Below are 27,132 nucleotides of genomic sequence, written 5' to 3'. Positions count from 1 at the left end.
GAACTCACGGACCGCGAGATCGTGACCTGGCTGAAGTCTGACGCTTAACCGACTGCGCCACCCAGGCGCCCCAATAGATGACATTTCTGAGGATGTTTGTAAATATTAAGTACAAATGTGTATTGTGTTGTTTTGAATATTCACTTAAGCAACAACAGTTAAAGCACAGGACCAGTGAAACTCAGCACTCAAAAGAACCTAAATGGTTATTTATGTCACTTCCCACATTTTAAAAGATACAAATCTGAGTCTGAAGGATATAAATAGTCTTGTCCATGGACAGAATAGTTTTATTTTGACCTTTCTTGTATATTAAACTCCTAAATAATTCTTGAAAATTCTCTAAGCCAGAATTCTCAGTTTGGATCAATGTAGAGACAAGTTTTCAAAAGAATAAGAATATTTTTTCAGAACCTGCAAAATACATCTGTTAACTCTAATTTGAGAAACTCTGCTATAGGTCATAGGGTATACCAGGCATTTCAAATGAAAGTTCTTAATTCCAAGCTATTTTAATGCATTCATTAGTCAATTTTACTCACACTTGTACATTTCTTTTGTAGTTTTTAAATTATCCTTTAAATAAGAAACATTTGGAAAATTTGTTAACTATAAGGGTAGCATATATATTCTCCACTAAAAGATAAAAAAAACAGATATCATAGATAGAACTCATAAAAAATTTTTAAAATCTACATGAACTGAATTTATCTTTCCCTTAATCATTTTGGTGAAGATGTTTACAAATTGTTGGATAACTTTAGAATTACCATCTATGAAGGTAACACATAGAACATTATCAACTTTTATTAATCTCAATATTAACCAGTCCTTAATCTAAGTGTTTATCTTGATTAATACAAAGTATTTTTATCAACTTAAAGAGAGTATAGTCTCTATTATATGAATATTGATATTAAAACAAATAATTAGGGTATGATGACAAAATAGGACAAACATTTTTTTTGTTGTAGTAGAACTGAAACAATAAACTAATGGATGATATAAATTTATAAAATAATTTGGACTTGAATATTTAAATTTTGACTTAAATACTTTAATGCTTCATAATAATTGTCAGAGGCAAAGGATTCAAATATAAATGTTTGAATATATTTTCCAGAATGATTGCAACAAATCTAAAGGTTTTTTTTTTTTTTTATGTTTATTTATATTTGAGAGAGAGACAGAGCACGAGTGGGGAGGGGCAGAGAGAGATGGAGACAGAATTCGAAGCAGATCCCAGGCTCTGAGCTGTCAGTACAAAGCCTGACACAGGAGCCATGAGATCATGACCTGAGCTGAAGTCAGACATTCTAACCAACTGAGAGCCACCCCAGCGCCCCTAAAAAAAACAACTAAAGTTTAAATCAATTATGCTCTTAAATATAAATATCTGAATAGAGGTAAGAGAATTCTAATTAAGATACCAGAGAATAGAGATAAGATCCCAAGGAACAAACTCCCTAAAGTAAAAACTTAAAAAAAAAAAAAAAAAAAAAAAGAGGCAGAAGACTATATATCATTCTAAGCAAGAACTGGAAATTTGTATATAACATTTTTATGCATATAAAATATAATTTTAAAATACACTTATTTATCTATCTAATCTCTTTCCTTGGAGAATTCTTTAAAAAAAAACATTTTTATGTTTATTCATTTTTGAAAGACAGAGACAGAGCACAAGCACTGGTGGAGTGGGCAGAGAGAGACGGGGCGCTGGGGGTGGGGGTGGGGGTGGGGGGCGGTGGGGAGGGGACACACAGAATCTGAAGCAGGCTCCAGGCTCCAAGCTGTCAGCACGGAGCCTGACGCGGGGCTCGAACTCACCAACCGCAAGATCATGACCTGAGCCGAAGTCGGATGCTCAACCAACTGAGCCACCCAGGTGCCCCTTTTCTTGGAGAATTCTTAAGAAACTATCAGGGGTGCACAGGTGGCCCAGTCAGTTAAGCATTCGACTCTTGATTTTATTTAGCTCAGGTCATGATCTCGTAGTTCATGAGTTTGAGCCCACATTGGGCTTGGCACTGACAGTGTGAAACCTGCTTGGGATTCTCTCTCTCTCTCTCTCTCTCTCTCTCTCTCTCTCTCTCCCTCCCTCTCTCTCTCTCTGTGTCTCTGTTCTTCTCACACTCTCTCTCACTCTCTCTCTCTCTCTCAAAAATAAATAAATGAACTTAAAATTATCTATAGCACTTGGTAGTGGAACTGAGGGTTTACTTTTTCATGCTGATTTGTTTTTACCATGTTAATAAATGAGAAAATAAAGTATAACCATCCCATTGTATAAAACAGCACTTGGCTATTGTGCATCAAATTATAGTAATTATAAAAATAGGACTTTTTTGACTAACACTAAATATTTTATAAAAATATATTTTGATATGTCATATAATAATTTAAAATTGTATCTTAAACTAGTCCATGGGTTAAATGTTTGTTTCAGTATATTATGTGTTGTACATTGACAATTTTATTATAAATGTAATAGAACCTTGAATTTTTTATATCTTGTCACATTTTTAAAGTTTCAGCAAGTCATTTTGAAGTTTCAAAATCCCCTCTTTATTCTTAAAGTCTTATGAAAATTATTCCTCTTTCATAAGGAAAACTGCAAAATAATTATAAAAATATGTAGTCATGTGTAGCTTTTGAAGAAATACCAGAGAAAAGCTTGCAACTCCACACCAGTTTAATGCATTCAGGTATTGTCTTAAATTTGTAAATATATCTTTTATTTGTCCCCATTAGATTACCCTTTCATTATTTTGTAAGATTGTTTTAAAATTATAATCTAGTTATCCTTTTGTCCTTACATTTTATTTAACATGGCTTGGGAAGAATGACCATTCATTAAAACATAATCTAAGAATCTCTTTGAGTTTTATGATTGAGGTTATATTTTTGGGGCTTTATAAAAAAAAATCCCGACAATTGAATAGACGTTTGAAGTTGGTAAGCCATCATAATTTTCAGCGAGGAAAAAGTTTAAATAATGATGCTTGACAATATGAAAACTAAATGATTCTCATTGTGTTCAGGAACCTTTTGCTTTCCAAATCACTTAAACTCTCTACTTGTAATTGCAGTGCTTGGAAGGCCCTTTGCATACACAGTGATTACATGCACACTAAACTGCGTGCTTTTACTAGGTGTTCTAAACTTTTTATGAGAGACAACAAACTCCAGGAATCAACAGAGGCTATGAAATTCTCTAAACTATTTTCCTGAACTTTATTAACCACAGTGTTTCAGAGAGATGTAAAACAGATACTTAAAGAACAGATCTTTGGGGAGTTTGCTCATGCTTTCATATCATGTGAATCTGTTTCATCAGTATTCACACTTCCTTATTTTCTTCCAGAGTTCCAGTAGCTTTGCAGAATATAAACATTATGTTGAAATGCTACATTGCATGCATTAATGTGTTCATTTCATTAATTCCATAAATGAAGTCACCTTTCACATATACCACCTGTACAAATTTCCAATGGGATTTGAAGAGTGAAAGGCACCTCTAGAACTACTTCTTTATATCCTGGGTCACAGTTTAGAATTCAATCGTTTGACATCTGAAGGGGGAGCACATAGATGGATGAGTAGTACAGTAGCAAGGTGAGTTCTTCATGGAGAATTCAAAACAATTCTTGTGAAAAACATCTAAAGCATAGTAATCTAAAGAAAGTATACCATTAACTTCACCAGTGGTCAGAAGTTTGGCCTTGTTAATCTTTGGAATAAAATGCTTAGGTGAAATAGTTTATAATCGTTATGGAAGGAATGTGGATAAAACAAAATATGAGTATTGATGAACTAGTTATTAAAAGGTTCTGCACTTTCTATATATTTTTTAATGTTTATTTATTTTTGAGAGAGAGAAAGATACAGAGCATGATTGCTGGAGGGGCAGAGAGAGAGGGAGACACAGAATCCGAAACAGGCTCCAGGCTCTGAGCTGTCAGCACAGAGCCCAACATGGGGCTTGAACTCATGAACCGTGAGATCATGACCTAAGCTGCAGTTAAACACTTAACCACTGAGCCACCCAGCCTCCCCCCTGCACTTTCTATATTAAAAAAAAATCTGTTAAAAGGGGCACGTGGGTGGCTCAGTCAGTTAAGCCTCCGACTTTTGGTTTTGGCTTAAGTCATGATCTCACGGGTTCATGAGTTTTAAGCCCCACGCTGCCGCACAGAGCCTGCTTGGGATTCTCTCTCTCTCTCCCTTTCTGTCTGCCCCTTCACTGCTCATCCTCTCAACCTCTCCCAATATAAATAAATAAATTTTAAAAGTCTGTAAAAAGCTTATGTGAATCCACAGCTATTAATCATGCACAATTCCATTTAGATTCTAATTTATTGAAAATGCTCCGTTTCAACCATACCTTTTATTTTGTGCTTTGCCACTTAGAGTGAATGAAGAAATATACAACAGAATTTAGGGAACAAACTATTAATTGCAAAGTTTATATGGAGAGACAAAAGACCAGAATAGTCAACACAATATTAATGGGGAAAAAGAAAGTCAGAGGACTGACACTCCCTAACTTCAAGATTTACCATAAAGCTAGCAAAATCAGGACAGCATATAGTCAACTAATGTTTCGGAAAGAAGCAAAGATAATATAACAGAGGAAAGGTAGTCTTTTTTTTTTTTTTTTTTTTTTTTTAAGATTCTCCTGGCACCATCTTGCACTGGAAATTGCTGGGAGGACCCAGGCTGTGCATGCAACCAGACTTCACTCCTGCCCTTCAATATATACCCCACAGGCTCCCCAAAGATAATCTTTTCAACAGATGGTGCTAGAATAACTAGACAACCACATATAAAGAAAAGAATCTAGGCACAGACCTTATACCCATCACAAAAAATAACTCAAAATGGATTGTAGATCTAAATGTGAAATGCAAATCTATATAATTCTTAGAAGATAACATAGAAGAAAATCAAGACAACTTTGGGTTTGGCAGTGACTTTTTCGATATATAACCAAAGGCATGATCCATGAAAGAAATAATTGATAAGCTGGTCTTCATTAAAAATAAAAACTTATGCTCTTTTGACACTTGTCAAAATAATGAAAAGACAAGCCACGGATTGGGAGCAAATATTTGCAAAAGACCTACTTGGTCAAGGAACGTTATCCAAAATATACAAAAACCTCTTAAACTCAGCAATAAGAAAACCAACAACCTGACTAAAATATGGGCCCAACACCTCAATACACCTCTCACTGAAAAAGAGATAAAGACCACAAATATGCATATTAAAAGATGCCCCACATCATTAGGTCATCAGAGAAATGCAAACTAAAACAACAATGAAATATCACTACGCTAACGATTAGAATGGCCCAAATCCAGAACACTGAAAGCACAGCTGTGAGGATGTGGAGGAACAGGAACTCTCATTCATTACTGTGGAGAATATAAAATGGTACAACCAGTTCGGAAGACAGTTTGGCAATTTCTCACAAAACTCAACATACCCCTATCATAAGATCCAGCAATAATACTCCTTGGTATTTACCCAAATGAGTTGAAAATTATGTCCACCACAAAACCTGCACACAGATGTGTACAACAGCTTTATTCATAAATGTCAAAACTTGGAAGCAACAAGTGAATGAATAAACTGGTACATCCAGACAATGCAAGATTGTTCAGCACTAAAGAGAATGATCTGTCAAGGCATGAAAAGACATGGAGGAATTTTACACGCTTATTGCTAAGCACAAGAAGCCAATCTGAAAAGGCTTACTATATGATTCCTACTATATGACATTCAAGAAAAAGCAAAACTATAGACACAGTAAAAACAAACAGAAGCAAACAAAAAATGTTCTTACCATGAATTAATGGGGAGGAATGGATGAATAGGACTTTTAGGTGAGTAAAACTACTCCGTATGATACTATAATGGAGGATACATGTTATTACCCATTTGTCAAAACCCACAGAATGTACAAACTAAGAGTGAACTGCAGTGTAAACTATGGACTTTGGGTGATAATGTTGTGTCCATGTAGGTTCATCAGTTGTAACCAATGTACGGCTCTGGTACAAGATGTTGATAGTGGGGCTATGCATATGTGGGGGCAGGGAGCATATGGGAAGTCTCTGTACCACCCTCTCAATTTTGCTGTGAACCTAAAACTGCTCCGAAAATAGTCTATTAAAATGGTACTAATTCAGAGTAATCTTAAATTTTATTAGTTTCCTATAATCAAAGAGTATTTACTTCAAAACATTTGTTTTTGGATCTTAAGAAACTATCACTGGAGTGTGTATGAATATTTCTATGTGTGTGTCAGAGTGTATGTGTCTTCGTGTGTGTTTAAGATAAGACAATAAGACAGTGTTATCTTTAATATTTTCTCACACTCAAATGATACTCAACATTAACATATCAAAAAATAAGATGCGTTCTTAGCACAATGCTTTATAAAGTTATCCTGTTAAAAATACTTTTGTTTTTCCTTCAGAGTCAAACTGTAATTACCAGGAATCTTTGTAATTAAAAAAAACACCTATCCTCCAAATGAATGTATTTTATCTTACTTTGTTGAAGCTTCATGTCAAACATCAAAAGAGTGAATGTTGAATAACCATGATTTAGTTATAAGAATGCAATTTAATTGTGTGAAGAATAACACAATCCAAGAAACTGTCTCGAGCCTTAAACAAGGAAACGGTAGGTAAATCCTGGAAGGAAAGTATCACAGTAACAAAACAAAATGAAAACACCTTAGCCCAGTCCCAATTACAGTATATGAAGCAAACTATTTTTAATTCTGGGTTTGGAAACTTTTTTCTTTTAGAACTTCTATCCATTGTATTTAATTGGTCCCTTGAACTTGCCCTTCCCTCCCATGGCCACTAATTATGCCCCACATTTTTATCATCTTGCGAGTATATTAATCAAAAAGTCTAATTGGTCTTCATACTCCTAGCACCTCTTCTTGCCAATTCAGAGTCTGGTGTTACAAGACTTACTCTCCTAAATTCACACATATAACTGTGCTTTAAAATAAAATTGATTCTTTTCCCAATCAAATCACAAGTTATTTTTCCAACCTTGTATTCCAATGCTTTACACTGGACTCCATTACTCCTCAACTTTACCTTGTTCTTAATTACATCATTGTCTCGGTTCACTCTAATAATGCAATAACATTTCCTTCTGTTTGGTTTTCTCTGTCACCCTCTCTCTCTCTGTCTCTGTCCTGTTTCTCTCTTTCTCTTTCTATCCCTGATAAATAGCTATTCTGTTTTTTATGTCTGGTTGAAATGTTAGACTTTTAAGTGTTCTTTGCTAACATGAGAAACAAACTCTACACTCCTGACAATATACCCTCTTACCATTCGTTTAAGTACTAGCCAGTTGTATACATACATCTGTTTCTGCTATAAAGCCTATGCATTCCTTTAAAGAAGTAATCAGACTTCTTCATTTTTCTATCTCCAATATCTGGCATTCAGTAGATATTCAATAAATACACATTACTGCTTATCTTTGTGTTATATATTTTACACATTTATATGTGTGCATGACTGAACTTGGCCTTTTGGCCACTTGCCACTTTTATATAAAGTCTATTTCTTGGTTTTACATCTGAGCCTGTATTAATAAAAGGGAAATGTTAACCTAATTCATAAAATTGGAATCTATGGCTTTTGGAGGGAAGCATCAGGGCATGTTATCTCATCCAGCCTTCTCTATCTCTAGTAGACCTCTTAACTACAGAAGGGACTTAATTGCTCCTTAAATATATCTAACATTTATGCTTCCACAATATCGCCCAGTAGCCATTTAGCACTTCTGTTGGTAGTTTTCTTACCCCAAATTCATCAACTTTACCATGAATTCTTATTACTCTTTAACATGGCAAAACATAAAAACCAGTAGTATGCTCATGACTAGACATGAATAGATGCTAAGTTCAAATATTTGCTTTTTTTAAGGAAGAGAATGAGCTTTAAGATAACATAGCACATAAACAAAATGCAAGTTGCTGAATAGCGTACCCATTATAAAAAAGGAGAAACATGTATCCATTGGAAGCTTTTCCTGAAGCTCCCTCCTGTCTAGGGAAAACATTTAGTTATGTGTTCCATTGTGCCAAGGACAGACTGGTCCTTTCCAGACACTTACCCTCTGACAGCATGAATAAGTCTCAATGATGGATAGGCAGTTCGCACTTTCAGTTTGTTCTTAAGGATTAATGCATTAACCCACTCCACGTGCTTCTCTCCTCCTTTGACCATGAAAGCAGGGATCCAAAGGACACTGTCATTCAGCATGGAAAGTCTATGCACAAATTTTTCTCTGTCACTCTCATTCCGAAAGCCTCCAAATGCTCTTTGTACAACTGATGGATTCATGGTAATAAAATCTGATTTAGTTCCCACATCTGCAGCAAACTCCACCACAGGGGCTAGATTACACCTGAAGAGGAAAAAAATTAATGGACAAATGAAAAATTAATATGAAACATTAACTCCTAAAACAGTGTACATAAAAAGAAGAATGGGGAACAAGGATTTTTTTTCCTACCATGTTAGAAAAATAAGATAATCTGCCTGATAAAATTATATTTTCAGTAAGTTATCACATATTCAGGAATATTATCTTCAATAAGGATGTGCTCTCCTAGTATAGGGCTCAAACTGTCATTGATATTAATTCGGCCTGTTGTCTAAGAATACTCTTTGTTGCTATCTTCATAAAACCACATGATATGAATTCCTAATAGTTGAATTTATGATGGTAAATTCACAAAAGCTCAGCTGCCGTGCAGTAGGCAACCTAAAACCACATGCTGTTCTCTAAGTAAGTAAAACACACATTAGACTTGATATTCTAATTCCACACCACTTGTCAAACTTAGGTCATTTTAATAACTTTATAAACATAATTAAGTGAAGGTGGCTTTTCTGTATCCTGAGGTCCAGTAAAAGTACAATTTGCTATAGCATTTTCCACAACCATATTCTTAATTGCCCTCTACAGCCCTAAATGGGAAAGAAATGTAAGAAAAGTGGAATTATTACATTTAATATGCCTTTTTGAGATATTAAACAATTCAGAAAAGCCCTTATTATCAAATATCTTTCTGTTCCTTTTGAGCACATCATCAAAATGCACATTTTTTCCCCCTGCTATCAGGCCGCATATGCTTTGTGGAGGAGGGACAGAATTCCATGTCCTGTTCTCCCCACTGAAGCTCCAGGGTCTCACAAAGTGCCTGCACCTGATTTCATTCTTACATCGCAAGAAAGCTTTGAAAGCTTTGAAAAGCACCTTGAATTTTGTCTTTAATCAAATTTTGATGCTTCTTTGATCCTATCACATAGGTGTTTGGATACTTGACTTAAAAATAGTTTTAAAATGTTTTTCATTTTCTAAAAAACGTTAATTTGTACGTGAAAAGTTAGATATTTAACAAGTAATAGTTTGATGATAATTTATAAAAAAATCATTTGAATCTATTCAATCTACCCCTTCAAGAAAACACACACACAGTACATACACGCAATTTCTTCTTTTATTTTTCTTCCCTAATATCAGCCTTTAAAGAAAAGGGGAAATAAACTGATTTCCTCTTTCTGTATTTTTGTGGGTTATACTGCATTATGAAAATTTCTCACATTTCCCTTCCTTGTGCTCTTTGCCACTTTAATTTAATTCTCAAACAAGTCACATTTAATTAAAGGGTGAAGTGTGTGCTCCACTATTTAAAATACTGGCTTGTATATCCTTCCTTTCCTTATCTCTCTTAATTAATATATCTTATTACTTGCTAGATCTCTGACACCATTTAGCTACCATAAGGAACAACTCACACAATTCAGCAAAGTTTGTATTATTTAGGATGAGCTCCTCAGAGAAAACAAATAAAAAATAACACATCATATTGTTTAGAAAATATTTTTTTCAAGTTATATATATTTAATTATACCCACTACAGTGTGTGACATTTATTTGTCTTTAGCCATGATCCATGCACTATATGAGATTAGATATTATTCATTCTCATCACAGTAAGAATATTATGGATGCCATCATAATATTATGAAGAATATTATGAAAGGAATAGCTACATGTGAACAGAAGCCAAAATGGACATCTTACTGTGGAACTCACTGTAGGTTGAGGACATAATTATTTTTCAAGTCCTAAACTGTGTTTCATACCAACTTTAAAAATAGTTAAAATTCTAACCAAGTTGATTGCAAGATGAATTTGAATACTTCAGGGAACATGCATTCTGAACGTCAGTATTACAGATACTTCTCCTTCCTCAGGTAAAAATAGACAATGCTTGTTAATGTTACAGTTAACATAATATGTCTTCCCCATCAAATTCCTCAGCTATTCTTTTCAGAGGATTTCTACTGTAGAAAAACAACATCTCTACTTCATTTTTTCTATAATTGTTAAAATTACCAGAGCCAACCGAGTTAGAAAAAAAAATACCATTCTACTGCATTATCTTTTCAGGGGAAAAATGTCACTTCCTTTATGATTTACATTACTTTTTCTTATCACAGATTTAAAAACACCCATACTGGAGCACCTGGGTGGCTCAGGTGGTTAAGCGCCTGACTCTTGATTTCAGCTCAGGTCATGATCTCAGAGTTCATGGGATCAAGTCCCACATTGGGCTGTGCTGGCAGTGCAGAGCCTGCTCTGGAATCTCTCTCCCTCCCTGTCTGCCCCTCCCTTGCTTGTGCTCTGTCTTTCTCTCTCTCTCAAAATAAATACATAACTATAAAAAAAATTAAATATTCCTAGTCCCATGTTGGCCAACATTTTTTTTTTAGGATTTTAGAATTGACTTTTAGAATTGACTCAGCATGTTTCTTAAACATAAATGTATGGCCATGTGTCTTTTAAGAACTAATAGATTCATCAGTGATGTTGGGTGTTGAAAAACAGGTACTTTCCAGTAGGAAGCAAAAGTAAACTTAGAGAATAAGAATATTTTTTGAGAATAGGGTTGATCTAGGAGACCAGCCAATGTATATGATGCAAGGAATGCTAACTGATTGTACTGTTCACTAAAAAAGCAGGAGGAGATGAAAGAGTAATTGATTCACATGAACTCTATTGTAAAGTTTTTATTACCTAAGCACAGTGTAACCAGGCTTGTGAGGGATGGAAATAGAAGCACTGAAAATAGCACAACAGAAGGACACATCATAAAATATAATCTACATTAGCTCTAGGAGTCCAGTATATTCATTTTCCTTGGAGTGACTATGTCTGGTTTTTCACTGGAAGGAAAGACTAACATCGTGTCCACATGTGGTCAGTAAATTAACTACTCTGTGGTTGAGTCAGATATTTAGTCATATAATTAGCTGAATGCCACATAATCGGGGCAAGCATTATAAAACCCAAAATAACCAACCAGCTGTGTTGCACTCCCACAATTCAGTAGACTTGTTGTGAACTGCATAGTGTTACTAGTAGCAATACTGCTGACTGAGCAAGATTATGAATAGATCTGCAATCAAACATTCTGCATCTTTCTTTTTTCTAAAATCTTCTGAGGGATTATAATACTCAAAAGTATCCAGAATGTGTAGCAAGCATTTATGAATTAACACATTATTTTTCATTTAATTCTTAATCTCATAAAACTGATCAGTGGCCAATTTTTAAATGAAGGATTTCTGTGAGTCAAAACTACTGAGTACATAAGAATATTAATACACTCAAACTCTATTTCTTTAACCAGATTAAATTTTGTGTACTACCTGACTATTTTTGACATATCAAAAACATGAAAACAGGTATTCAGAATTAGGTATGTTGGCCAAACTCCCTGTATACTCTAAGCTACCCAATTTTAAATTTATTTGTGTTTATTTTCCATCATTAAAAACCTGCAGGAATGTGTACTCTAGACCTCTAAAATTTCTTCTTGACCTCACACCAGATGTGATTGCCTCTCAACATTCCTTTTATATAGAACTGAAAATACTTTCATTTCTTTCAATGCTATAGAAAATGTTTTAAATTAATTTTAATTTTAACTCATTTAATTTTTTAAGGAAAAAACTCTTATTTCATGTGTAACACCTCAGGATCACAGAATTCCCTAGGGACATGTCTTTTAATTTGTCAATATTCTCTGCATGTCCTTTAAGTAATAGCTCAATAGTCTAAGCAACTAGAAGTTCCCCATTTCAACAGCTCAGCAGATTTGTCTTGAGAGTTCATTTTTCAAATACTATACTATATTCAAATACTCAGAACTCTTTTCCCAGCTATTTTACTATTTGTGCTATTTTCAAATTATATAATCTGGCCAAAAAATAATCTTGACCATTATTGTTAGTAATACCCATAAGATAAGGTTCATTCATTTAGCTGTGCGTTTATTCATCCCAGGGGTTGTGTTATACACTTATGCTAGCTATAGAACTAGTCATCCACAATACTAAAGTAAAATAGTGTGTGCTGTGATACAGGAGGTTGCTAATCACTTCTTTAAATGAATAACATAGATTAATGAGCAGAAAACAACAACGAGTGGATTATAGACCAAATTGTATTCTTTTTTACCATTTAATGTTCAAACAAGTTCCAAACACATGATTAACATCTTTTTTGCTCTCTTGGCCAGTCCCATTGTGTGTGTTTCTACACACACAGGTATCAACACTGTTGATACACAGATATCAACACTGAAATATCTCAACCCAAACTATCATTACCAAGGGAACCATGTTTGTCAACAGACTATGAAATGTGAGATAACCTCTTCTCTTTTCTGCCCTCAAAGGAAGCTTATGGTTCATATCCGCTCCCATCCTGCTTTTGAGTTGAAGAGCCAAGAGAACAAAGAATCTCTGATACCTATTTCTTTCTTTCTTTTCTTTTCTTCTTCTTTTTTTTTTTTTTTAGGTTTTGTGGTTAACCTCTCCAAATGGCTAGAGGAAGCTAAAACTTGCAACCTATCAGTCAGTCTTGCTGACTTTGTTGAGTGACTGTAGTAAGCCCTGAAAAGACCTAAAGCCAATAATTTTTGCAATATTTTATGGTAAGGAATAATATTAGCTCTACTCAGAGATGAGAAACTAAGGACAAAATGGTTAAGAAACATGTCCAAGGACATAGTGCATATAAAAGAAAAGCACAACTGTCTTAGAATGATTCAGGATAGCGGTTTTAATTGACACTATTTATACATGTGATTTCTTTCAGAATCAGAGAAAATGTCAATATATTCATCCTTCATCCCAACCTTCCTATAGAAGAAAGTGCAGACTCCCAGGACTTAAGCATATTATACAAGTCCATTCAGCCATATGTTCCCCAAATCCTGAGAAGTTATTAAACAAAGCGTTTTATGTATCTCAACCATAAGAATAATATTTATATTTCACATCTCTTGAAGGAGAGGATTTTCAGAATGTCGATAAAATAATTAAGTATCAAACTGACATGACATTTTGAAATTTGAATCATAGGATTAACAGTTAATTTATATGTTGCATACCATCATGTAGTAAACAAAGTGTAAGAAATAGAGATGAAACATCATGTTGAAGATTTGCGTTTCAGTGTGATGGATGCACACAGAAATACACAATCACACATACACATATCACATTTTATGCTTGATCAGATAACAATTAATGGAATCCTCAATTTGACAGAAATAAAAACAAATGACACTTATGTTGTGAAAATAACTAAGTGACAAAACAGAAGAGGAAACTTTTTCACAAACCCAGATTTGTTTACATTACTGGCAAGGGTGGGAAAAACAGTGCCATATTATTTCCAGGGAAATCACAGAATTGAAAAAAAATTCAAACTCATTCTAAAATACAAAAATGAGAGGGGCGCCTGGGTGGCTCAGTTGGTTGAGCGTCGGACTTCAGCTCAGGTCACGGATCTCGCGGTCCATGAGTTCGAGCCCCGCGTCGGGCTCTGGGCTGATGGCTCAGAGCCTGGAGCCTGCTTCCAATTCTGTGTCTCCCTCTCTCTCTACCCCATCCCCGTTCATGCTCTGTCTCTGTCTCAAAAATAAATAACCGTTAAAAAAATTAAAAAAAAAAAAATGAGAGCACCTGGGTGGCTCGATTGTTCAATTGCCTGACTTCAGCTCAGGTCATGATCTCACAGTTTGTGGGTTCAAGCTCCGCATCAGACTCTGTGCTGACAGCTTGGAGCTTGGAGCTGGAGCCTGCTTCAGATTCTGTGTCTCCCTCTCTCTGTGCCCCTCCCAGCTCGCACTTTGTCTCTTTCTCTCTCTCTCTCTCAAAAATAAATAACATTTAAAAAAAATTGATACCGAGAATTACGTTAGGCTATATTATTCCCACACTTCTGCCAAATCCAAAATGGAGTCATTGTTATATTATCAAATAATATATTAATAATATATATTAATAATATATTTAATAATATATTAAATATGCATGCAGTATGTATGCAATTTTGGCTTAAACTTTACGAATAAAAAGTATTTGGCTTAGTTTCTGCCCTCAATCATCTTTTTTTTTTAATGTTTATTTATTTCTGAGAGAGACACACAGAGAGAGAAAGAGAGAGAGACAGAGACAGAGAGAGAGAGAGAAAGAGAGAAGCTGGGGAGGGGCAGAGAGAGAGGGAGACACAGAATCCAAAGCAGGCTCCAGGCCCTGAGCTGTCAGCATAGAGCCCAACGAGGGGCTTCAACTCACGAGTCGTGAGATTATGACCTGAGCCAAAATTGGACACTTAACTGAATGAGCCACCCAGGCGACCCCCTCAGCCATCTTTTTAAGAGTAGTTATGTGGGCATTGGTGTTCACATCCCAACCTGCATGGCCTTGGGCAAGTTACTCAAACTCTCTGAGATCCAACTTTTTCTATAAATGATGCTACTAACACTGATTAAAATGCTATGAGAAAATTGAAACAAAATATCTGAATTTCATCTTAGAATTGTTTGCTTAGAATTGGTAATAAATATTAGCTTATGGTAATCATTTTTTTATATGCCCTTTCCTTTTGCAACCTATTATGAGAGATAAAAGGAATGCATGTAGGCAAATTAAAGAGCATGTAGATAGAAAAAACTTACTGAACAACAGTGTGGGGAAAAAAGATTGACTGATAGCACATGTGATAAACCATTTTGGCTGGAGTTGAGCCACTCTTCCCCCTCCCCCCTCCAAAAAGAAACGAATTAGGATTTAAATGGTTGACTCAGTGGTTGATTAAAAATGACTTGAATATTAGACAAAACAAATCTAACTTCATAGGCAATATGAAAACTATTCAAGCTCATAAACATGGCTAAATGTACTTAAGAGAATAGGACACATATATGCAGGAAAAACTAGAATAAAGTTCTACAATTAGGACTTTGACACAATTCTTAAATAAAGTAGTGAAGGTCTTTTATTACTACAGCAAGAAGATTAATAGCTAAGTTTTATTTAGCATTGATTGTGTGGTAGAAATTGTTCTATTTGCCTTTTTTTTTTGCTGTTTTCCTCATAATAATTTCATAAGACAGGCACTCTCATTATGTTTCTCCATTGATGAAGTAACTGAGTCATTGTAAGTTGTATAAATTTACAAAGCTTGTAAAGAGTAAGGCAGGTTTTAAGCTCTGAAACATTGTGCATCAATTAAGTCCTGTGTATGAAAAGGAAGAACTAGACAAACGAATTTAGATATCTTTGTCACAAGTTCAGTTGCACCTGAATGTGATAGAGCTGTATCTTTGATCATCCCAGTAACTTCACTGATTCACACATCTGATCTGAAGGTCTGGTTGGCCAAAGGAAGCGAGAAAGTTACATCCTTCCTCACTCTTCTGTAAACACTCCTCACCAAAGGTGGGGTCTTGGATGGGAGAAGATAACTACCCAGGCATGTGGAGATTACTCCTTGGCAGGGATATATAAACAGCTGTGTTCCTCTGAAAAACAATCAAAGCAAGTAAACATGAAAAGGAATGTGAAGGGGAAAAAATATGCAGATTATGGAAGAAAGGTGAGGCAATTAAAAGTAGAAGGGCATCCTGGTGGCTCAGTGAGTTAGGCATCCAACTTTGGCCCAGATCATGATCTCACGATTCGTGGGTTCCAGCCCCTCATGGAGCTCTGCATTGACTGTGCAGAGCCTGCTCAGGATCCTCTCTCTCTACTCTTCGGTTGCTCTTGCTCTCTCTCACTCTCTCTCTCTTAAAAAAATAAGTAAGTAAGCTTTAAAAAAGTATATATACAGAGACTAAGGAAGGAAAGGGAGGGAGGGAGGAAGGAAGGAATAAAAGGAAGGAAGAAAAGAAGGCAGCGGGCTGGTGGTGACATTTATTTATTTATTTATTTATTTATTTATTTATTTATTTATTTTAAAGTTTATTTATTTTGAGGGAGTAACAGAGAGAGAGGGTGAGAATGAGAATCCCAAGCAAATTCTGCACTCACAGCACGGGGCTCAAACCCACAAGCCCATGAGATCATGACCTGACCCGAAATCAAGGGTCAGACATTCAACTGACTGAGCCACCCAGGCACCCCTAGTGGTGCCATTTAAAAGCACAAGACTAAAATTCAAGTTGAGACTCTATGTTAACATCAGTGGACTACATTCTCTTCTGTAAAATAAGGAAATTGTCTCAGGAGAGAATGAGATGTACAGTCTACTCAATGAGTTTAATTTTGAAAGAAATACACTGAACTGTTTAGATGTTCAGTTTCTTTCTCTTCTGGGGACTTCTTTCTCATAAAAAAGTGTTCTCATTATGAAAAACTAATATGAACAAGAGGTATTGTTGGAAGGAAAAATCTCCTGGATTTTAAAATAATGAAAGGATACTGAAAAGATCTCACAACAATATAGAGAATACTAGAAGGCTATTAGTAACGGTAACAAATTTAAATGTAATATAAAATACAAATATCTCCTCTTATATAAAGCATTGGTTTAAAAATAAGGCCTATTCCAGTGGAAAAAAATAAAAATAAAAATAAAAATAAGGCCTAAAAAGTATAGACTCACTCGAAGACTTCAGCTTACACAGGTATCTTGACTCAATGGGCCTCTGCCTAGACTCTCACCATGAAATCTAGCATATGAATAGACAAGAGTCTGGGAAATCAGGTGACAGTCAAAGCTTTTCACTCTGATTCCACATTTTTAATCAATCTCTGACATTGATCATTCTTCTTGGAGCCTGCTTAACTTTGAGTAGTATGAATACTTACAAATCATCACCTATTTTTCAAGAAAAGAGGAAAAAACTGGAGGAGCGATAAAAGGAACTATAGGAGAATTAAAAGGGGAAAGTAAGGCATCAGAAGGGTAATGACTTACAAATATATTTTTCTCAATTAAAAAATAAACTCTCACAGCCTCCGGTTGTCAATGCACAGTAATGTGCAATAAGTAACTTAGAAGGAAAGAATTTTAATTGCTGTCCTCTATCTGGGGCCTGACAATATATTTATAAAAGTTCATAAACCTCCTGAGCATTGTTAAAAACTTGTCATTATACGAAACAGATTTTAAAGGAATTTAAAAATGATTTATTAATGTCAGCCTTTATCACAATTAAGAATTTGCATGTGATTGTTTTTTCACAAAAGTAAATATGTAATGTATATATTTATATACATACATATGTATATATGTATATATACATATATACATACGTATGTATACATACATACATATATATATGTATACAGTAATATTTATTTGAATTACTGTAAATGTTACTTCTTGGAATTGCATATAGAATGAATCCTAAGCATACCCTCAAAATGCTTCCTTTGTAATTAAAAAAACATCATTTTTATTTTTCTGAAGACGGTGTAAAGAGAAAATGCTGGCCATTGTTGAGAAATTCCCTGTTCATTATCTTGGGTAAAAATTCATGACTGGGGAATGTTTAAGACATGGGAGTGGGAAACCAAGCAAGAATACTTAGAATATATTTTCAGGTACTCTTGTCATAATCAGGGGACTGGACCACCCTAGTGATCAATGGTTGCTAAGCAGTTACTACTGTTTTAAAGACGGAAGAACTGATTAAGCATGAAATGTATGTCCTTAAAAGTTACGTTGTGCATTAAAAAGAAGGAAACAGGATTCACGAAATATTATAGTTGATATTTTAATCACCCAAGCCAGAAAACCAAGGCAGAAAAACTGTAACTTCTTCTCATTGTAATTCATGGTGTTAATAAACAATGTACACTATGGTCATTACAGAGGCTGTGGGAAACACATCTGAGTTTGCTAATTTTTAGTGATTATACTATAAACTTGTCACAACAACATAGCTTTGACATTTAATTTTCTTGTTTAAGAAAAGAAAAAAAAATTGATTTGTCATTATAAGTTATGAATATATTTTTTCATTTTTTTTGAAAGTACAACCAAGGGTTGAAAAATAATTTCTAACTTAGTATATATGATTTATTCCACACTAGGCCCTGAAAAGACAGTTGGTAGTATGCTCAGAGGATTTAGGCATTCTGGTACCAATCAAGTATTCAGAAAAATTGTCATATTATGAGTGAATAAAAATGAATGTTTTATTTTCTGATATAACAAAGTAGGCCAAGGCAACTTCACATTCATTAAATCATATTTATTCTAAGTAGAACTTCCTTATAGTCTGTTTTAGTAGAAAATCACATTTTAACTTGGCAGAAAGGCCTTGATCTCCATATTTCTTTCATCCTCCATATCTGATTCAGAAAGTTCCTCTCAGAAAATCTCTCCTGAATAGGGGTGCATGGGTGGCTCAGTCAGTTAAGTGTTTGACTTTGGCTCAGGTCATGATCTTGTGGTTTGGGAATTTGAGCCCAACGTCGGACTCTGTGCTGACAGCTCAGAGCCTGGTGTCTGCTTTGGATTCTGTGTCTCCTTCTTTCTCTGTTCCTCCCCCACTCGCATTTCTCTCTCTCTCTCTCTCTCTCTCTCTCTCTCTCTCTCTCTCTCTCTCTCAAAAATAAACATAAAAAAAAGAAAATCTCTCTTTAGTATATTCTTTCTTCTCTATTCCTATTGATATTTTGTCAGCTTAGTCACCACCATGTTTCTTTGGACTTTTGTTGCAATGATTTGTTAATTAATTATTTTTTAAACTACTAGCTAGACCCAGTGGTGGATCATGAATTATATTTGGGGTCACTGATCATCATTTTTAAAGAATGTGAAAGAAGAGAATGAAAATATGAGAAAATGACAGTGTTTCTTGCACATAATTTTATGAAAATTTGTTGAAGGTTTGTGTGTGTGTGTGTGTGTGGCCTATGTAGTAACAGCCATGGAAGCAGTAGTAGGAGTATATCATGATGTAAGTTGTATTTCTTACTTTGCATCTTTATTAAACAGAATTGAAAAACATTGCTCTCCAGTTTTTTAACACAAAGACTCCAATTTTATTATTCTGTTTCAAGGATGTTATCATCTTATTGAAATGCACCTTTGATCACATTTTTATCCTAACCAAAAATTCTTCGCTGATATCAGTCCAGGGCTTTCATACATTGTCCCTACCCTTTTCAGAATTTTATTTCTATAAGCCCATTGCTTATCTTAAATCTGAGATAAGGCTTCAGACTACTCCATATATATCTTTTATATGTCCCTTTATTTATGATGAGGTCTCGTCCTGAAATGACCTCCCTCTCCAATACACTCTAGCCTCTAATCCAAAAAAGTTGTGTTTGTTCTTACAAGTCAAAGGTTAATATCCATTGCAATGCTTTACAGTATTTCTTTGGCAGGAAAAATCACTGTCCCTCTACTGTTCTAAAATATTTACTAGTACCTTTATTCAACCACATTTGAAAAGTTATCATATTTACTTGCTTATATAGTGTTGATATCTTTAATGAAATTAGTAGAGCTAACCATAATAATAATGAGAGTTACTCTGTGTATCTTGTGTATGTGAACTGAGAACCTGTGTACAGCTATTTGATATCTCAGTCTTCTAATAGCACTGCTGATGCTCTAAACCATGTCCTGAAAACATGCAGAACTGGGTCAGAGGTTAACGTAACTTTGGAAAATGGGCAATTTTGTTTGAATATATTTCCTCATTTAAAGGGGACAGGCTCTTCTGGGCTTCTGATGGTACATGCCAAAGAAAACAAATCTACTACCTGGATTGGGCCCTCAGGGTGTCTTGTGAGCTCTGCACCAAATCTTCTGATACCTGTACAGTTGCTTCAATTTTTATTTTTAACATGTTAGTTCTCTTAAACATGTTACAGATGTCCCATTAGACATTTGATAAAATGTGTTTAGAGAGATGAGCTCAAGAAAACAAAGGGTGCGGTACCAATAAATATGTGTTAAGCTGTATTAAGATGTGTTAAGAATGACTGCTTTTACTTTGTTTTAACTGAAAGTGTTAAAATGTTTAACTGTCAGAAACTGTGCTAACTAAAATAGACCAATATTGGAAAAAATCATCCTTTTAAGTTGGAATTATTTAAACTGAAACAAGAAATGTGACCTGTTCCACTGATGTATCTAGTTTAGGTAACTAGTGTTTTCAGCAAGCAGAGCAATTCATTCAAAACGAGTTAGGAAGATAGGAGAAGCTCTAAAGACGGATAAAATTTTTTCACTCTGATGTTTTAAAATACCCATAAGTCTGAATTTACCCATAAGAAGAATTAGTACATAGGGATGGTAAGTAGAAACAAGAAACTACCAGTATTCAGCATTCTTCCAATTGTTAGGACCCCACCCCCTTTATTTTATTAAAATATAACAAGTTTCAGTTGGTGGTTTGTAAAAATGAAACTCCCACTTCTCTCTTACCCGGATAGTGTTCTTTTTTTAATTGAACACCACATAAAATATTGAGATAAGCTTAAAAGCCTATTATGTATTAAAATTGACAAAGACTTAGAAATATCCTTATCAGGTAACTAAAGAATAGATCAAAAATATTGTAAATATAAAAGGCACCAAATTAAGTATTCCAAATATTAGTAGTTTTCTTTTTTTAATTTTTTCAATATTTATTTATTTATTTTAAAAATGTTTTTAATGTTTATTTATTATTGAGAGACAGAAAGACACAGAGCATGAGCAGGGGAGGGTTAGAGAGAAGGGGGAGACACAGAATCCGAAGTACGCTCCAGGCTCTGAGCTGTCAGCACCGAGCCTGATGCAGGGCTCAAACTCACAAACTGCGAGATCATGACATGAGCCGAAGTTGGTCGCCCAACCGACTGAGCCACGCAGGCACCCAAATGTTTATTTATCTTTGAGAGACAGAGAAAGGCAGACCATGAGGAGGGAAGGGGCAGAGAGAGAGGGAGACACAGAATTCAAAGCAGGCTCCAGGCTCTGAGCTGTCAGCACAGAGCCTGACACGGGGCTTGAACGAACGAACCATGAGATCATGACCTGGGCTGAAGTCAGACGCCCAACCGACTGAGCCACCCAGGCGCCCCAATAGTTTTCTTAAGATACATATAGAAAATCATGCTTGGGGAATTTGAAAAATTAAAGTGAAGGGCAAGGCATACATATATACATGTTAAAAAATTAAGGATGATTATCAGTGATCTTGATCATTGGGACTAAAAAGCATGAAAAGCACATTCACACGATACTTTGATAAGATGATGAAAACAAAGATTAAGGACAATAATAACCATAAAAATACAATATTCTTGGAAATGAAATTATTTTTCCTGTTCCAAATAGAACTGTATTAAAACTTAGTTTCATTCATTTGTATAATTAATTCCTTCTGTCTCACTGGCAGCAATACTTTGTTCCTAGCTCTATTACTATTGCTACTTTACTATTTTTTTTATTCCTCTCCATGTCTATCTTCTCCATTGGACTGCAAACTCCAAACAGATTAGACCGTGTAATTTATCTTTATTTCCCTAATATCTACTGCAGTCTCTCAGGATTTGGCATATAGTGGCTGCTTGATAATTATTTGTTGAATGAAATAATACTTGTTGAAATTATGTGACAACAAATTCATAGAATGACTGCTTTTACTTTTAAACTTTAAATACATGTTTCTATCTTTTGAAATAATGACAATTAAGAGCCATATATTTATGCAAAAGATTATACCATTACTCAAAAAATTATGGGACTCTAATATTGAATTTCCTTCCTGAACAAGTTATGGATCACAGTAGAAAAATCATTCTCAATTATTTATGAGATCACCATGCTTTTGATGCAAGACCAATTTCTTCAGTCTGATCATCTGCACAATTCATTAAATATAATAACAACTACTAGTTATAACCTTTTTTCAGATGCTATATATAAGTTGTTCAAATCTTAAAGAACATTCACATAATTGAGTTATCTATAATCATGTTTTTAAAAAGAGGGGGGAGAAAGCTTCAGTTTACATAGCTTCAGATCTGGGATTTAAACCCAACTTTGAATATAAAACACTACAAATTCAACAAACAGTAGCTACACTTGTGAGCATGGCATAATGTATAAACTTGTTGAATCACTATGTTGAACACCTGAAAGTAATCTAACATTATGTGTCTACTATACTTCAAATAAATAAATAAATAAGTTGGCCCAAAATGAAACTGAAGTAAATAAAACAAAACAACAACAAAACTACAAACCTAAAATTTAGTGCACAATACCAAAGCTTCAAATGATTTTGATTATCCAAAACACATTGTCCCCCGCCCCCACCCCCCGTCTCCCTCCGCCCCTCACACACACGCGCGCGCGCACACACACACACACACACACACACACACACACACACAATGCTTGTCACTAATGAGAAAATACACAAAACTATAGGCTACAAAACTCTATAAGTTACCCTAGCCCTAACTCTAGCCTTATTTTATTTTATTTTTTTAATGTTTATTAATATTTAGGGGCGCCTGTGTGACTCAGTGGGTTGAGCGTCCGACTTCAGCTCAGGTCATGATCTCGCAGTCTGTGAGTTCGAGCCCTGCATCGGTCTCTGTGCTGGCAGCTCAGAGCCTGGAGCCTGCTTCGGATTCTGTGTCTCCCTCTCTCTCTGCCCCTAACCCACTTACATCCTGTCTCTGTCTCTCTCAAAAATAAATAAACATTAAAAAAAATGTTTTTTTAATGTTTATTATTATTTATTTTTGACAAAGAGAGAGACAGAGCATGAGCAGGGGAGGGGCAGAGAGAGAGGGAGACACAGAATCCGAAGCAGGCTCCAGGCTCTGAGCTGCCAGCACAGAGACCGATGCAGGGCTCGAACTCACAGACTGCGAGATCATGACCTGAGCTGAAGTCGGACGCTCAACCCACTGAGTCACACAGGCGCCCCTCTAGCCTTATTTTATGCTCAAAATCACTCAGGTACTATTACAACTGAGCCCAACTCTTCAGATTGCCAGGATATCATCTTTCTCACCTATCTCCAGATTTTTAACCACTTTTTTAAAATATAATTTATTGTCAAATTGGTTTCCATACAACACCCAGTGCTCATCCCAACAAGTGCCCTCCTCAATGTCCATCACCCACTTTAACCTTCTTTTTAAAAGTAAAATGGTTTTGTTCCCAACTTTAAAACAGTATTTGCATTCACTGCATGGGGAAATGCATACACACACACACACACACACACACACACACACACACACTATCACTACCAAAAACAGAAGTTAAGCTAACTCAAACGTAAAACACTTTTAAGTTTCCCTCTAAAAGATAGTCACTGTTAACATTTGGTACCATACTGACTGCCAATATTCTAAGAAAAAAATATTTCCAGTAATGGCGTAAGTCAAACAACATACTGAAAAGACTACATTCTGTAGTTCCCAGAATTTTGGTGGATGCCAGTAAAGTAGATATGGGAAGTGGGAGGTCTGATCTCTTAGAAGAATGTCAGGGTCCTTTCCCCAAAACTATACTAAATGATGTTGATGTAAAACAACTTCTCTTCCTTTTGATGATACTTGTATTTACTAGTTCTTCTTTATTTATTTTCTGTGTACCATGACTTCCCAAGGCCTTGACCTTATCATATTTACCAAAACCTGTATGAATCATTAAAAATTAGTTTTGTTTTTCTTTGCCTAAGAAGTGATACTCTTCTCTTAATTTTGAGTCTAACATTTGCTTGAGTACATCAGGAAGAAAGGCAACACTCCTGGACCAAAGGAAACAAAAGCCAGATTACAGGATGCAATATTAAGTGGACAATATTATTTCCACAAATTGACTGATGAGAAGCAAATTTATTCATAAAACATGGCAACCAGAAGGAAAAAAAAATTGAAACAACAGTGCAAGTTGACAGAACCTATTTGAAAGGTGTCTATTGAATCATAAGAAAATAAAGTCATAGAGTTTCAGAGCCAGAAAGAAATTTATGAGACCATCTAGTTCAACTGACTCATTTGGTATATTGGAAACCTAAAACCCAAAGTGATTTACATTACTTGTTCAAAGTCACACAGCTATATTTAATGCCGATGCCAGCAGGAGGATCCAGGTTTCTGAACTCTCGAATGACTATTATTTCAATTATACTTCAATGGAGAAAATGTACTGCTTAGCAACAATGACCATTTAACTGCAAATATTTACATCTTCTGTGTACCTAGGACACAGATGTAATTTTCACATCATGAATATACTACAAATACATTAATCCTAAACCATCAGAAGAAAGATTTACATTTACTGAATAAATAATTTGTACTTGAATTTATATCAGCCAAGTTCACACATTATCTCATTCTACTTCTATACCCACAAAAAATAGAAGATAAGGATGATTTTCTTTACATTAAATGTGAAGAAACCATGGCTTACAGAAGTAAATAGATCATTTGAGACTGAATATATATATATTAAATGGAAAGGCTAGGACTTGAAATCAGATCTATCTGATTTAAAGATTTATCTCATTGATGAAGGTGTTAACTCTCTTGAGAGAAAAGGTCTTCAGTTTCCCCCTCATTTATCTGGCCTTAGGATATTTTGGGATACTTTTTGCACACACTAAATAGATATTAAAATAAAGGAATTTCTAGGGTTCCTGGGTGGCTCGGTTAGTTAATCATCTGACTATATCATGGCTCAGGTCATGATCTTGCAGTTGACCAGTATGAGCCCTGCATTGGCTCTGCACTGACAGTGTGGAGCCTGCTTGGGATTCTCTCTCCCCCTCTCTCTCTCTGCCTCTCCCCCAACCGCTCTCTCTTTCTCTCTCTCTCTCTCTCTCAAAATAATTTAAAGGGCCACTGGGTGGCTCAGTAGGTGAAGCATCTGACTTCCACTCAGGTCATGATCTCATTGTTTGTGGGTTCGAGGCCCACATCAGTCTCCATGCTGACAGCTCAGAGACTGGAGTCTGCTTCGGATTCTGTCTCCCTCTCTCTCTGCCCCTCCCCTGCTCACACTCTGTCTCTCTGTCTCTCTCTCCCTCTCTATCTCAAAAATAAACATTAAAAAAATTTAGAAAAGGGAATGCCCCACAAAATGGTCCATAGATCATAACTGGAGAAACTGCTCAACACTATAAATTCAGATTGGTGTTTCTTTTGTATTTCTGTGATTTTTTAAATTGTTCTTCCCACCTTATTGAGATATAGTTGGCATATAATATTGTGTAGGTTGAAGGTATACAACATGATGATTATATAAATACAAATGTGTGTGTGTGTGTGTGTATATATATATATATATACGTATATATATACATGTATATATATATATACATGTATATATATATATATATATATATATATATATATATATATATAACTGCCAAAACAAAGATTATTAAAATATCCATCATCTCACATAGTTACCATTTCGTGTGTGTGAGGTTTTATTTGTTGTTGGATTTGTTTTGTTAGCCTACTTTGAAGAATGGCTGGTGCCTTGTGGAAATATCAGACATTAAAACGGCATTCCTCATTCTTTTTTTTTTCATGATAAGTTATCAAAATTTGAAATTTACCCTAATAAAAACAATCTGTCACTGGTTTTCATGTCTCAGAGTAAACATACAACTGAAGACCTCTTGATCTAGTACAGCACAAACTGTTATTTCTAATTAAAAAATATAAGTGTTTCCAATCTTAATTTAAAAATAAAATATTAAGCTTTGAGTAGGAGAGAAAAAAGCTCTATTGTTGCTTCCTTCCCTTACTGTGTGTACTCAGGAAAGTCACTCAAACTCTTTTTTTCCCTATGGAAAAACAGTTTGTCAACCTAAGCCTAAGTAACTCAGAAGAACCAATAGGAATCAGTTTAGTTTCTTCAAGATTCATTTTTTGTCATCCAAAAAAAAGTCACATTTTAAAACATAGCACATTCATATTTATTATCATTTTCCTTTCCATTTAGTATACAGTCCATATCATTCCTTTATTTTCTTTATTTGCCTTCCACTCTAGCTCCACTGTCACTATCTTACTTTGGCCTCATTATCTCTACCTTTTAGACTTAGTCGTATCATTTTTATCCCTCTCTAATTTATCTATTACCTAGAAATCTTCCTGTAATTTAAACTGGCCATGTCATTCCTCTACTGAGTGGCTTTACAGACTACCTGCAAAATGAAGTCCAAGCTCCTTAGCAAGGCACCAGGGACCCTGTGTTACCTGTCTCTCAGCCTCCTTCTCCAGCCTCACCTGCTTCCATTGACCCATACAAACTTCTATTCTAGCATGCTGAAACGCCCCCACAGGCCTGGAAATGCCACTTTCTTCCACACTCAGGTCCCTCTGTGCATAATGGATCCAGTTGGGACTTGGTCTCACTCTCCTTTCTCTCCTTTCTATATTAACCTTCTCAGTCAACTCAAGTGCTACTTCCCTCAGGAAATCATCCTTGACCATCAGCTTATGTCTCCTCTCTGCCTCACCACAAGTGCTTACTTCTCTGTATAACTCTCATAAAGCAATGCGCACATTTTTGATCGTTACTTTATTTCCTACACTGGACTGTAATCACCTCAAACTTAGAGACTTACTCCCCATTTTTGTATCTCCACTTCCTGTTAAGTAGGCAGATAAAAAAATGAAGGTGTTAATGAATAAATTATAAGAAAGATCAAAGCTATGCTATGCATCACTTGAAACAATAGGTGCTGAAAGTTTGTATTTGATTTTGGAGTAGATATTT

General features: G+C 35.2%; 1 protein-coding gene across 1 annotated transcript in view; it reads right to left on the bottom strand.

Moving 5' to 3' along the window:
• Positions 1-27,132, bottom strand: part of ST8SIA4 (ST8 alpha-N-acetyl-neuraminide alpha-2,8-sialyltransferase 4) — a 101,335-nt gene that overhangs the window by 46,714 nt on the left and 27,489 nt on the right. Inside the window, 1 exon segment of the mRNA XM_058726218.1 lies at positions 8,158-8,451. Within this exon segment, the coding sequence (XP_058582201.1) occupies positions 8,158-8,451 (294 nt within the window).

Source organism: Neofelis nebulosa, chromosome 1 (genome assembly GCF_028018385.1).
Source record: "Neofelis nebulosa isolate mNeoNeb1 chromosome 1, mNeoNeb1.pri, whole genome shotgun sequence".
Lineage (NCBI taxonomy): Eukaryota > Metazoa > Chordata > Mammalia > Carnivora > Felidae > Neofelis > Neofelis nebulosa.
This window is presented reverse-complemented; position numbering and strand designations above follow the sequence as displayed.